This window comes from Peromyscus eremicus, chromosome 5 (genome assembly GCF_949786415.1).
Source record: "Peromyscus eremicus chromosome 5, PerEre_H2_v1, whole genome shotgun sequence".
In the NCBI taxonomy this organism is placed as follows: Eukaryota; Metazoa; Chordata; class Mammalia; order Rodentia; family Cricetidae; genus Peromyscus; species Peromyscus eremicus.
In genome coordinates, this window is record NC_081420.1 from 129,049,064 (window position 1) to 129,063,962 (window position 14,899).

The 14,899-nt window shown below is 53.1% G+C and overlaps 1 protein-coding gene across 1 annotated transcript in view; it reads right to left on the minus strand.

Moving 5' to 3' along the window:
• Znf423 (zinc finger protein 423) overlaps positions 1 to 14,899 on the minus strand; it is a 303,318-nt gene that overhangs the window by 237,721 nt on the left and 50,698 nt on the right. The window contains exon 2 of the mRNA XM_059264511.1: positions 12,161 to 12,220. Coding sequence (XP_059120494.1) covers positions 12,161 to 12,220 — 60 coding nt within the window. The remainder of the gene's footprint in view (positions 1 to 12,160; positions 12,221 to 14,899) is intronic.

Below are 14,899 nucleotides of genomic sequence, written 5' to 3' on the forward strand. Positions count from 1 at the left end.
CAAGAGCATCGTGTTGACCTTCCACTCACTGTGGTGATGGCTCTGGCCTTCAAGGGCCAGCCTAGGGGGTGGGGAAGATGCCCAGCCCTACTTCCTGCCTGTTCTAGGCTGGCCAGGAGCCCTACAGCCAGCACAGGAAATAACAGGGGCCCCCAGAGGCCGCCCAGGCAGGCCCAGCACCGGCCAGCCAAGGCTGCCCGGGAGGGAAGGAGGCCATTGTCAGCCTTTGTTTCGGTTTCCCCAGCACTACCCAGACTCCAAGAAGCCAGGGAGCTGACAAAGCCTCCCCTCAGCAGCTGTCCAGCCTCCCAGTCCCAGCCCTGCAGACAAGTCTGCCAGGTCCCTGGGCTCTTAAAGTGGCAGGTGCAGGGTGAGAACTCAGCCATGTTCAAGTTGAAGGTGGGTGTGCATGGGCCAAGACGGGCCAGGCAGTCAAACAGGCAGATGGGTATGAGAGTCTGGGTTCTGCTTCTGTCAGGCCAGCACTGGGCCCAGCAGCAGGGGTAAGTGTCTGGGAGAAAAGGTCTAGACCCTGGAGGCAACAATAAAGAAACTGAAGGAAGAAAATGGAGAGCAAGGAGACAATACGTACCCCAAACACACTGGTATCAACCTGACTCTGCAAAAGAGCCAAGGGACCATCCGAGAAGCAGGCATCAGCTGCCCCATGCTAACACAGCACTGTGGACCGCAGAGGAACCGTGCGTCATGCACACATTTGCAGGTGTCTTTGTGGGTATGCATACACATTTGAGCATACATATATGCATGCTATATGGAGGGGCATGTGTGAAGGAAGGCCTGTATGTGAATGTGTACACGTGCCTGTGCATCATGGGAGGTGTATGTGGGGAGATGTATGTTGTGTGTGCATGACTTTGAGCTGCACTCCAGGCTTATGCTCAACAGCAGTCTCTCACTCAGACATAGTTCCTGGCAGGTTCTCACCTGTGACCTGTGACTACTGTGACATCACCAGGGCTGTCAGCCTGTCCTAGCGCACCTCACACCAAAGGAAGGTCACTGAGTCCCAGGACCATGAACCAGCAGCTCCAGAAGGAGGACCCTGGACTCAGCTCAGGCAGAAGCCCACCAGCTGTGAGGCAGCCCACGGATCTCTACCACCCTGGACCACAATGACCATCTGTAGGGTTGCGTGCACGTGCTGTAGGTACCCTGCCTGGCACTGAGTGACTGCTCCTTGGACGGCAGTCCCTAATGAGTCAGCGAAGAGTATGACAACCATCGTCCCAGCCTCTGCAAGGCCATGGGGTACCAAGGCCCTGCACCCTGAGAACAGTCACCATAAAATGTATCAAGTTTACCAGATTCAGTGTCTGTCTGATGTGCTAACCACTACCACGTACCAAGTACAGCCATCAGTTAAAGCACTCAAAAAGCAGGATGGGATGGGGGGGGGTATAAATTATGTAGATGCAGTGATGATGTATGAAGCTCTCAAAAATACTTTTTAAAAAAGCAGTCAAAAAGAGACTATGTAGTGTGAAAAAAAAAAAACCTTCTCTGCGCAGGACAGACTGGATGTGCACACGCATGCCACGTATATTCCTGTCGAGTGAGGGGACAGCAGCCAGAGGCCAGCAAGCTGCCTGAAGCCTACAGCTGACGCATCACTGACCACGACCATAAAGACCGAGAGGCTGGTCCACAGAGTGTCCGCCTAGGACGTCAGGACCAGCCAGGCTGGGTTGACCTTGGCCATTTCCTACCGGGTGCTGGCTCTGCCTCCATAGTTCATGTGTCCAGCCCCACCCACTGAACCAACCAAACTGCATCATGGGCTCAGGGCTCTGCCTTTCAGAGCAAACCTTGGCTCATACCAGATCCTCTGCACCCCATGCTCCTCTTACGAAAAAGTCATAACCGCACGTCGGGTTGGCATGAGGGGTGCCGGTTCTGAGGCCTGCCTGGGAACAAAACTGGGATGAGGGCGGGGCGGGGGGCGCACTTGTGATGAGAGGGAGGGCGATCTGAGCAACTCTGCCACCCCAGCTCCAAGCTCAGAGCTAAGGTCCAATGCCTGCTTCTCCATGTGTGGCCCACAGCAAGAAAGGAGCAGAGGACACAAGCCCCTGGGAACAGAGCACTGCACACAGAGTCCCTCCTGAGCCTTCACTACCATTCCTACTTTAGATGAGGAAATGCAAGGGCCTCGGGGAGGTAGAGAACTAACTCAACCCTCACACAGCTAATGAGTGACTGGATTCTAAACCTAGACTTTGTTCTTCTCAAAGAGGACAAAAATCCAACCCTAAAGTGCCCAGGGCAAATACTAAACAGAAAAGGTGCTGTTCTGGACCTTAGCAAACGGGAGCAGTACCCTGGGAGTGACTGAGCTGGGGTACTCTTCAGTGGCGAGCTCTTCAGTCCAGACAGGAAGCAGGAGGCTGGCACTCACGGAGGATGGCAAGAAACCATAGCATGGTCATCCTGGGAAGCTTCCTGGAGGAGGTGTGGCTTAGGTTGCTTCAAAAGATGAACAAGGCCGGGCGGTGGTGGCGCACGCCTTTAATCCCAGCACTTGGGAGGCAGAGCCAGGCGGATCTCTGTGAGTTCGAGGCCAGCCTGGGCTACCAAGTGAGTTCCAGGAGAGGCGCAAAGCTACACAGAGAAACCCTGTCTCGAAAAACCCAAAAAAAAAAAAAAAGATGAACAAGAATGGCACAGACTGAGGTCCAGTAAGAGAAGAGACTGGAGGGTAAGAGCCTGGTTGGATCGGTGGCATCTCCATGCCAGTGTCAGAACTACAGTATCTCATGCACGTCTGGTCCTGCCAAGCCACAGTCAGCATTTTTACAATCTGCTCACATGTTCATGTTCAGATAGTACGGTATAAACTCCTCCAGGACACAGAGGCTGGGTAACAACCCACAAATGCATCATCCCCACACATCTCCACACACCTCTGAGGCTGGTCCTCTTTAACGACCAGGCTGAAAGTCACCAAAGAACTACAGGCTTCTGTGTCCTCCTGAAGGGTTCCCGGGCCTTTGGGAAGGGGTGACAGCACAAAGGTGATGCCTCCCTTTAAGCAGAATCGTCACCCCATGCCCCACTCCACGCCCTCTGGTGTCACCTGAGAAACCCATCATCACCAGGTGGGAAAGAACTGCACACCGGTCTTCCCAAGCCAGACAGAACCGAGTCCCAGGGCCAGCACCAGAACAGCAGCTGAGCATCAGGCTGGGGCCATGGACCAAGCAGCAGAAGAATGCCCACATCTAGCTGGAAAGAGTGGAACTGAGAAACACCAGAGAAATGGAAGGGTAGCAGGGAACAGAGCTCACGGGCTCACTCCTTGTGCCCAAGCTCCAGCATGCCTGGCTACCAGCACACATACGCGCACACAGACCCGTCAGAGAGGTAGTGCTGCCACCAGAGAGCATGACCCAACAGGAGCCAAGACTGACGGGAGCATGAGGAAAAGGCGAACCAGGAAGCTAAGAAGGACCACATTCTCTGAGGAGAGCTGGCCATGTCTTGCCCAGCTCCAGGGAGGAACCAGGACCTCTCAGGGGTCTGAGCCAGGGAAGCAGGAACCTGGACACACACACACACACACACACACACACACACACACACACACACACACACACACGTGCCTGTGCCTGTGTGCACACATGACAGATGCCCTACCTCGTCCGACTACTCACCATGGTAACAGAGTGGCCCCCTCTCAGCTCCAGTCATCACCTGAAGGCTTCTGAGGTCCCCCGTGCTGTTGGGAAGCAGGTCTAACAAAGGCCCCTCTCAGGCCAGCCCAGCCAGGGGGCCTTCCAGCCAACCAGCTGACGCATGCCCGCCATGCTCCCCTGGTGAGCTCAGGGCCACCATGTCTTCCTACCCAGCCTGCCTGGCTCCACTTAGCTCAACTCCCCACAGACTCCCCAGCCGAGCTAATGAGAAACTCCCCAGCTGGCCTTGTATAAAAACGCATTTCATAAGTCTTTAAAATGCTAGGAAATTCTACATCTCTTTAGTGAGACTTTCCTGTTCCTTGAAAATGTCCCTTGGTCCTCATCAAGAGGATGAGGGGAGGGGGACAGAGCACAAAGGGTGGACAACACCCTCCAGAGCAGCCTGGGGTCCACAGGGACCCTGGGGTAGCTTCCACCACGGGACACAGCAAGGGGACTCCCAGCTGGTGCCAGAGGGACAGCGTGGAACCCAGAGCAGGAAGCTCCAGGAGAGGAACAATATGGGGGAAGCAGGGAAGTATGGGGGAGTCAGTCTTGACTGACTCCGTTTGAGAACTGAAAGGGAGAAATGAGCCTGAGTGTGGTGATGCACGCCTGCCATCCCAGCCCTTGAGAAGCTGAGGTAGGAGGGCACGTCAGCTATGAGGCCACACCTGACAGCAGTGCAAACCACCCCCACCTGAGGCCTTCCTCAAGCACAGAACTCAGGTGGGGGACCTTGAGGCTCTGTTTACTGGGAGGGACAATGGAGCCAGCCCACTGTGGCACACACCCTGCCTTCACCCAGGTCGAAGGATATGAAGGAGCTTGCAAAGGCCTGCGATGTGAAAGGCGTGAGTGGAAATGTTGGGGTGCCTGGGCAGGGGGGTTTGCAGGCACAGGCTCTGTGAAGCCCCCGGAATCAAACAGTCAGTCAGTACACATTCTGACCAAACAGGACCCGAGTGGCTTCCACTCCCCACATCAAAAGGCCCACTCTTCCGGACATGTCCCTTGAATCACCTAGCCAAAGCTTGGAGGTGACAGGCTGCAGGAAGTGGGGGCTGACCACACCCTACCCCTAACCAGAACCGCACTAAAAGGAAACAGGAAGCTCCACATGCTTGCCCCGCAAAGCCCAGAAAAATGGATACTCAGCCCCTGGTGCTAACCTCGCAGCCAAGCAGGTCCCACCCACCACGTCCCCTGCAACCTCTTCCCCTGCCCCCACTGCACCCAACACTTCGGTGTGGTAGGGCAGCCTGGAGAGTGGTGATGGAAAGAAAGCCTGGACAGCGTGTCTGCCAGGACTCAATTTTTCCCAAAGAAGATCTCAAGGAGGCATTTTCCAGGCAGCAGCCAAGGTTAGACCAGCCCTAGCCAAGGTTAGACCGGCTCCAGCAGGACTCTTCCACTGACCTAGGCGCCGTGCACCAGTGCCAACCTGTCACTGCGTCTCTGGCCTTTCTACAAGGAAACAGCACTCTTACAGGCAGGTCTGCCATCTATGGGTGAGCTGTGAAGTTCGTGCATGAGATGCCTGGATTCAAATCCCTGCTCTGCTGCTTTTGGCTGGGTGACCTGGAAGCAATCAGAAGTGTCTCTGGGCCTCATACCCAAAGCTGATGAGATCTGACTCCAAAAGCATCTACTATACAGCAGTAACAGTCTCCACCAGCCAGGACGAGACCAGTGACCCCGCAAGAAGGCCTCCAACTCTGACCACAGCGCGGCATCAAGTCTCGAGCTGCTGGGCCAGCACAATGGCTGATCACAGTGAGTGTGGCAAACCACAAGCATGTGTGTCACTCTGCCAAGAGTCAATCTACTAACCTGCCCAGGCAGGTCAAGGAACATTAATCAACCATGCCCCACCCATCTCCAACCCACACAGTCAGCCCGCAAGACCCTCCTCCTCCACAGCTCCATCGTTCGGCCCACAGTAGCTTCATTCTCCCTGAACCCAGCTGGGAGAGGGCACCATCCAGTGACACCAAGGCCAGACAGTGACAGGAGGGTGAGCATCTCTGCCTCGGGGCTCACGTCAGTGACAGGTATGGGGACAGAGGCACAGGCTTGGTTGGCTCCTCACAGCCACATACTGCGAAACTCAGAAGCACGCACATCCTTACCAGAACTTTCCAAAAGGCTTTCAGAAGAAAGAGTGACCCTGGAGAGGGGAATGGGATCCCATCCACACTGGGATGGACAAGAAGGCGGGGCGAAGGGAGAACAGGGGCAGGAAGGCTGGAGACCTGAACACAAGCCTGTCACGTGCCCCCTTGGGAAAGCCATTCCAAACACACACACACACACCCCTTCTTACTCGTGACCAGGCCAAAAGTGGTTGATACGAGGAGTTTCTTTGGCCAGAACAGTAATTTACAAGTCGTTCAAAATGAAACGCCTCCTTCTCCCCAGCAGGACAACTGTAAAGGCCATGGAGAAAGGGGAGCCCTCGCACACCGCTGGCAGGAATGTGAAAGGGTGCGGCCACGGTGCAGAACAGCCCAGGCCTCTCACAAAGTTCCATCCCATGCTACTGTAGGTCCTGACCACTCCACCCATGGAGCCGAACGCAGGTGTTCAAACAGAAATTTGCACAAAAATACTAATGGTAGCACTGGGCACAGCAGCCAAAGATGTGAGTGCCCAGCAGGAGTCCGTAGACGGAGGGACGATAAGCAAAATGAAGTTTGTCTAGACTGGAGATCTTAGTCAGTCAGTCATAAGGGACGAGGTCAACACAGCCCGCGCTACCACTGTGCAGGTGAAGGGACCCAGTCAGTAGACGCTCTCCGGGGGCCAGCAGCCACAGGCAATGTCCACAGCAGGAAACTAGAGATGGAAGGACAGCTGAGGCCTACCCAGACCGTGAGAGGTGGAAGAGCAGGGGGGGCACAAGGGGGCCAGAGGGGCCCAAGGCTTCTTTAGAGGGGTTCATCTCTTACCCAGCTGTGACAATGGTCCCATACATCTCTGAGCAGGAGGAGAGCCACAAAAGTCCTCCTTAAGTGAGTGAGTGATCGAAAAGCTGCTTTTAAAACTGAGTTGCTATTTTAAAAAAAAAAAAAAAAAGAGTCTAACAGTTTTGTCTGGAACTCAGCTCTCTGTGTTGTCTCTGCAGATCTCAGATGACCGGGCTGTTCCAGGTCCAGTGTCCCGCGGCGCAGCCAGCAGCTGGGCGACAGCTGCCTTCAGCAAGGCCTGTATCGTGTCACCTTCTAGTTCACTTGTTCCACCACCAGGAGTCCAGGGGAGGAAGACTCTTGGCTGTGGTCCCCAGAAGTCTAGGGGAAGAGGGGGAGCTCTGGCTGTGTCACCTAGGAGTCTGGGGGAAGTGAGGGTGTGGACTGTGTCCCCTAAGGTTCTGGAAGGAAAAGAGGCCTCTGACTGCGGCCCCGAGGAGTCTAGGGCAGGAACAGCTCTGGCTGTGGCTCCCACAAGTCTTTCCCATCAGCAAAGATCATCCACCTCTCTGAGGAGTTCACACCCCAAGCCGGCAAGCAAGAGCCGCTGAGATCACAAATCCCTCTTGCAGCCACATACACTCATCATGGGTGCTCAGAGGCAGCTGAGGTTCAAAACAGGTTCAGAGCTTCTTCAATTAAAATGTCTCTTCTTCAGATACACCACACACCACATAGACCACACACAGCCTGCACACACAAAACCACCACACACCACACACACCATACACACTATATATACATAGCCCCACACAAGGCACAGCCCAAACACGCATCATATATGCACACAATATACATATAACCCACACACACCATATATACACATTACACATATTCCATACATGCCAGATACACACAGCCCCCAACACAATATACACTTAACTCACAAAGACCATATGAGCACACAATACACACAGCCCATGCAACCATACACATACATAGAGCCCCCACATCACAAACAGCCACAGCCACACATACATAGGGACACGCTCACACCACATACACTACACATATAGCCCCTACATACACAGCCTCCACATTAACAAAGCCACATACACACTACAAACAGGCCACACACAGTTCACACACAGTTCACACACATACACACACACACACACACACACACATACCTCAAGCACAGATCTACACCCCCTGTACACACTACACACAGATTTTATACATAGCCCCTACATACGCTATATACCATATTCAGTACATACACACTACACACACACAACCCACATAGGTACACATATATTCTACATGTATCATAAACACATCTCACACACACACATACACACACACAAATGCCCATATCCTACACACTCAGACACATCACACACACTTGCCACGTACATATACCACACACACACACCACACCCTCCTGAGTTTTGTGGGTATGAAAATCAAGGTCTTAGCCTGGGGAGATGCCTCATCCAGTGAAGAGCCCCCACAAGCATTAGGACCTAGATGTGGGTCCTCATGACCCGGTAGAAGCCAGATGGGCCTGACAGCAGTCCTGTAAGCCCAGCACTCACGAGGGGGAGCCAAAATCTCCAGAGCAAGCTGCGTACTCAGACTAATCAAAACTGAGCTCCAGGGAGAGACCTTGCTTCCATATAGAAGGTGGAGAGCAGTTGACAAGAACACCAGCTATCAGTTGCAGATCACACGCACACACGTGCACACGCACACATGCACGCGCACACACTCTCCAGGATCACAATCACATGAGAAACTGTTCATTGAAAACCTCGCACTGCTCAGCCCCCACCTCAGCTCTGAAGAGCGGGGCTTTCCCAGGGCTCTGCCCTGCATGCCAAAGGCAGGAGGCGGCCTCTCACCAGGTTGGAGAACTCTACATACCTTTCCATTCCTTCCCTGCCAGGCAAGACCAGGTCCTCCTTCACTGTCAGGTCCCAGATTAAGGACAGAGAGGGACAGGCCAGCTGTCCCTAAGGTGGCCACAGGGTCCGGGAGGGCAGGGCTGAACACAGTGAGCATCTCAGTCTGTGTCTGAGTCCTCCATCGCACACCCAGCGCCAGGGCACAGCGGGCAGCCTGTACCCCAGGCCAGTGGCCCCACGCAAGTGGCTGCCTTATACGTTCTGCTCTGCTCCTCCTGGCCACCATGTGTTACAGGGAAGAGACTGCAGCTACATCCTATGGATAGGAATATACTCTACCAGCAACCATGCCAGAGTGCTCACAGTGCCACCGTCCAGTGTACTTGGTTCTCCACCTCCCTGCTAGGTAGGCAAAGGCTGGGTTGCTTACTCTGGGTATAAAAGGCCACTGCTCAAATCCTTACTCGACAGTGCTCTGGCTACCACACTACTCAGCAGCCTTAAGGACATAAGCACCACCAGCCCACCCCATCTGGAAAATGAGGACAGCAAGTCTCAGTAGCTTGTCAGGGGTAGTGGGGTGGGGCTGCTCCCCATACTCCTCAATGGCGCCTGTCTCCAGTTGCTAGTACAGCCAAGTGGCAATTGCTCAGTTTAATAACAATTACCAGACAAAGAAGCTTCATCTGGGCCTTTGGCCCTGTCCTCCTCAGGTGGCCCCCAAACCATCGCACAGAAAAATGACAGGATTACCACTGGAAAGAGCGTCACTTCACAGAGCTATCACCATGATGCTGAGGGTAAAGGGTTCACTGTGACCGGCACACACGAGGTTACATGCCTAATAAATGTGTCACCACCCACAGACAGGGCTGCTTGCTACGCTGCCCTCATCCTGTCCCAGGGTTAGAGCCAGCTCACAAGCCTGCACTCAGGGCCCCCAAGTTCCTTCATGGCCCAAGTCCAGCAGAACTGGGAAGGAGAGACGACCACATGCTCTAAAAAAAATCATCCCAGCACACCAGAAGGCGGCCAAGCAGTCCACAGCCAGCTCTGGCTTGTCCACATCAATTAGCAGGTGGCCCTAAGTTCTCTGGAACCACACAGCGTGGTGGCCATGGGGTCCCTAGGGTCAGAGGGGATTCACAAGGGTGAGCGGGGCATGCTTGGCTCTCCCATCACTCTTGGGAGCCCAGGGAGCCCAGAGACTGGCCAGCACACTGTGGAGTCACAGAAACGTAGGCAGCACTGAGCACTGTGGATGTCGCCCCTGCCTCCTACCTGCCAGAAGATGCCTCACTTCCTTGACCCCTGCAGACCTGACGCCCTCTTCACATCACAGCCACTGCCACACCGCTTCCCTCACACCCCACCACTGTTTCCGCCACGGGGGCGAAGACAGCATACACAGACAGGGATGGCAGCCTTCTTGGGCACAGCAGACTCCTCTCAGGAGGCTGGCATAGCCTGAGTTCACGCCTCCTCACACACACATCTGTCAGGAACTGAACATCCTATTACATTTGTCTATTTTTTTTAAGGCAAGGTCTCTCTTCATACTCCTGGCTGTCCTGGAACTCACTATGCAGATCAGGTTGGCCTTGAACTCACAGAGATTCACTTGCCTCTGTCTGCTGGGTGCTAGGACTAAAGGCATGCGCCACCATGCCCGGCCCAGTGTTACTATATTTCAGCAACCATAGGGGTGCCTCTCTCCAGCTCAAAGGGAGACAAGGACAGCACTGACCCATAGTTTTGCCTCTGCGTCCCTCAAACTGGAGCATCCCCATTGCTTAGGCTTCTAACTAGTTTCCCCCACGAAGGGAGTCTTTGTCACAAAAGGCCAGGGTGACAGACCATTCCCAGACATAACAAGTCCCACACCCAGGCCACAAACAGCACTCTGAGCTTCTGGAAGGCACTGGGCCAGAAGCAGGGGACTGGAGATAAAGGACCAATTCCTCACTCTCCTGTTCAGTCTGTTACATCCTTCACAGCTCAGTTATTTGAAAGCCATCTTCATGATTTTTGCTGGGGCACCAGTGAGATGACTCAGCAACAAAAGGTGCCTGCCACACAGCCTGGAGATCCGCCTTCAATCTCCAGAACCCACACAAAGGTATAAAGCAGTGGTTCTCAACCTGTGAGTCGCAACCCCTTTGGGGGTCACACAACCCTTTCACAGGGGTCACCAAAAACAGATGTTTATATTATGATTCACAATAATAGCAAAATTATAGTTATGAAGTAGCAACGAACGTAATTTTATGGTTGGGGGTCACCACAGCATGAGGAACTGTATTAAGGGGTTGCAGCATTAGGAAGGTTGAGAACCACTAGCATAAGGGAAGAACCAACTCCATAAAACATGGCTCCTGCACTACACACACACACACCAAAAAAAAAAAAAAAGTAAATTTAAAGACTTTTGCTGAGTCTAAGTGTTACATGTTGTCACTCAAAACATTTTGAAGGCCGGGCGGTGGTGGCGCACGCCTTTAATCCCAGCACTCAGGAGGCAGAGCCAGGCGAATCTCTGTGAGTTCGAGGCCAGCCTGGGCTACCAAGTGAGTTCCAGGAGAGGCACAAAGCTACACAGAGAAACCCTGTCTCGAAAGACCAAAAAAAAAAAAAAAAAAAAAAAAAAATTTGACAACTCAGTTTCTTCAGTGAGGTGAGCTGGCCTTATGAGCCATACATGTCTACAAAGTCACAAATTAAATGTACAACCGTTAATGTGAAGTATGTGTAGGGCTGAAATGTGTACCCAACACTGCTCCCTCCTCTTGCCTCAGTTTCCACAACTAAAAGAGAAGGCTGGATGTAATGATGACCTGATAGGACCCATCAGGCACGAATCCAGAGGCAGCTGTTCAGAATCCAGGGACACACCCGGCATAAGGTGGCCGAGAGGGACAATGAAAGGAATCCTGTCACCCGCCAGGCAGAGAATGGGGAACCAACGCAATGGGAGTCTCTGGCTGAATGCAGAACTACCACTCCAGAGCTCTAGGGTCCCAAAGCCAGGTCCAGCCTCAAGCCCTGTGGGCTGCCACAGAGGGTTACCAGTTTGAAAAACCTCAAGCATCAGCTGCTTCTCACAGCTGGAAACAGCTGCAAGAGGAGAAAATCTGAGGTAGAAAACCCAAGGCCCCCGATGGTCACGTCATTCAGCACCCCACAATGCCACACATCCCACAAGTCTAGCTTGCCCCCCATCTTCTCCCCTGAAGGCATATTCTCAGGCCTGACAGTCCATCCCGAGGCAGCAGTAAGGAATTCTGGTTTCCATTGGAGTTTCAATCTATTAAAGTGGCTTCTATTCAACGTGTTTGGCAAGAATGTCAGTGGCACTCGGAGACGAGGATGCCACGCCTGGCAGTGAGGGGACTCACCACCCATCTAACTTGCCCAGAGGACGGGCCCATGGCCCTTGGGAGGAAAAGGGCGTACTTGTCTCCATATGGAATGGATTTTATTGGCCATATGGAATAGATATATAATCGTGTTGCATGGGGAAGTCTGGACTAGACACAGGAATGTGACATGAAGAATACTGTTTCCATAACCAGCTGGGTGGCTTTCTGGATCTCTGGGCCAGTCCCCCAAGTCCCCAGCAATGCCCCACCAGCCCCTAGGCACTTACCTGCAGCTGCCACAGAGGAATCCCAGGCCAGCGAGAAGTCCGAGGCCTCCCCCTCTTCAACTGGAAGAGAAGAAAGAAGGGCTGTGAACTTGGAAGCTGTACACAGAGATCACGGGGTAGGACAGGTCAGGGAAGATGGGAGCACCGTGGGGGTATTTATATGCTATCTGCCCCCAAAGGAAGGGCAGCAAACGCCTACGACAAGGTGGCCTTTGCTGGGGTCACAGATTTGAAACTGTGACCAGAGTAGAGCACAGGGGCTAGGGCAGGTTTGGTGGGTAAAGTACGGCTGTGCAAGCATGAGGACCTGAGTTCGGGTCCCCAGAGCCCACACAAAGCCTGACACCATATGTATCTGTAATCGAGGTGTTTTTATGGTAAGACTGGAGGCGAAGACGGGAATCTCCAGAAACGCATAGGTCTGGTAGCCTTGTGTACACAATAGCAAACAAGAGCTCCTGTCTCAAACAAGGTAAAATGCAAGGACCAACACCCAAGGTGCTATCCTGTCCTCCATGTGTACGTACACACACACACACACACGCACGCACGCGCGCGCGCACACACACACGCACACACGCACACACACGCACGCACGCGCGCACACACACACACACGCACACACACACCATATATACATACAAACATAAAACATATATATTCACACACACACAAAGATTATAAATAATAAAAAGTATCAAACATGAATGGCAAATAAGTACTGTCTCCATTATGTTTCCATAGTCCTGCATCCTGGCAGACATCACTAATCAATCACAGCACTGCCACCAGCCAGACATATCAGAATCTTTCTCTACTTAAACCATTAGTACACAGTTTCTACTCATGAGCAAAACATCTGCCAGCCACAGATATGAGGCAAAACTGAGAACAGTCCCTAATCTTGTAGGCATTTTCCCCATCCAAAGGCCACATTGCCTACCACTGCTACAAAGGCTGCTTTAATCATGCAAGGAGCAGATATAGTGGCTCCTGGAGGTTGGGAGAGTTCAGTACACCATTCTGCACTTGGAGTTGTGACCTGCAGACAGACCTCAGCACACACAATGGCCTGCAGATAGAATCACTGCAGCTCATTGGCTGGTAACAGGGCAAGGGAACTCACCTTCCCCCACTTCAGCCTGGACCCCACAGAAGGATGCTTAACAGGGATGGAGTCTCCCCATCCCAGACCCCAGCACTTGAGACCAGTCTGGTGGGGAACAGGGGAGAAACACTATACAGCATAATAGCACTCTCGTCCTGGAATCAGTCCCAGTCTGGAGCACATAATAATATTAAAGCTGGGTTATGGACTTTGTAAATGGAACTTTGTTTAAGCCAAAAATGTGCACACATGTTTTTCAGATTTAACAGGCTCTGCAGCTCTGCACACGTGCAAGCTGAAAGGACCTGAGCCACCCACCTCTCTGCCCTTGATGCTGGAGCTGGAATAGCTGGGTGCCCACTGTGAGTCAAGCACTGTTCTCCGTGTTCCTCGGCGGAGGAGCACCTAGCCTTGCAGCTAATGAGGGCAAGTTTGGGCTCCAACTCCAGGCGGTCCATGAAGAATGGGGTTCTCTATGAATCGGGGTACAAAGGACATGTCTAGAATCCTGGCCAGCTCAAAAGCAGAAAGACAGTATGCTAAGCAGTCACCCATAAGAAGAGGGAGAGAGCTGGCTGGTCAGAACCTGGGTTCAAATCTTGGCTCTGGGCCTCATGAGCTGTGTTATCTCAAGCCCTACACTCAATTCCATCAAGGCTATAGAGTTATGAAGTCTGACTTCCCAAGTCCTTGGCCTTGAAGATGATCCCTCCCCATGAGAAGAGCTAACACCAGCCATAAAAGAAAGCAAATGTGAACACATCTACCATTTTGTACCCTGCAGGGACAAGAAGCTGAGGACTGCTCCGTCCTGGAGACAAGGGACTGCAGAGGTAGAAGGAAAGTGGTCCAATGCAGCTGTCAAGGAAGGTCAGAGTTAGCAGGCCACGGTGCAGACTTCCTGCAGTATGTACGGTGGCCCTGACCACGGCCTTCTCAGTGAGGGGCCCACATGCCAGCTGGCCTTGTGCCTAGAACATGAATGTGTTTTCCCACAGCTGCTGGCACGCAACACCTCCCCATGCCAGCCCTGGCCCACATTCTGCCTTCTGAAGGTATGAGCATATGGCCTTTATACATTCTTGATGAGAGAAAGAAATGCCCCACCTGCCCCATTCTACTTAAGGCTACTGTCCAACGCTGTGAGAATGAAGAGGGTTTCCTACCTGGCCAGGCTCTGCAGTGCAGTCTGGGTTCCCAACATGACCAAAAGGACTACAGGCCCAGAAAAGAAACCATACCAAGTGCTGACTGGGACATAGACAGACTGTTCTCTGGGGGCCTAAGGGCCCAGGCTGGAATTCTACTGCAGAAGCACAAAGAACCCATGAGGGCTAAGCACGCCGGAGATGACGAGTCCGTGCAAGGCCAGTCTGGCAGCAGACCACAAGGACTGCCCACCGTCCAGGGGTGGTGCTTTCTGAGACCTCCCCACATTCCATAGGTAACAAGTTTATGAGATCTAACACCAATAGAACCAAGACCGCCTCTAACCATGGCCAGCCTCCCGTGTGTTGGGCATCTGTGAGGAGCATGGCTTGAGAGCACAGAGCAGCACTCGGCCTGTACAGGAGGTGCTGGTGCAGAAGGACTGTGTCCACATCGATGCTGTGCACCGTCTACAGGCACAG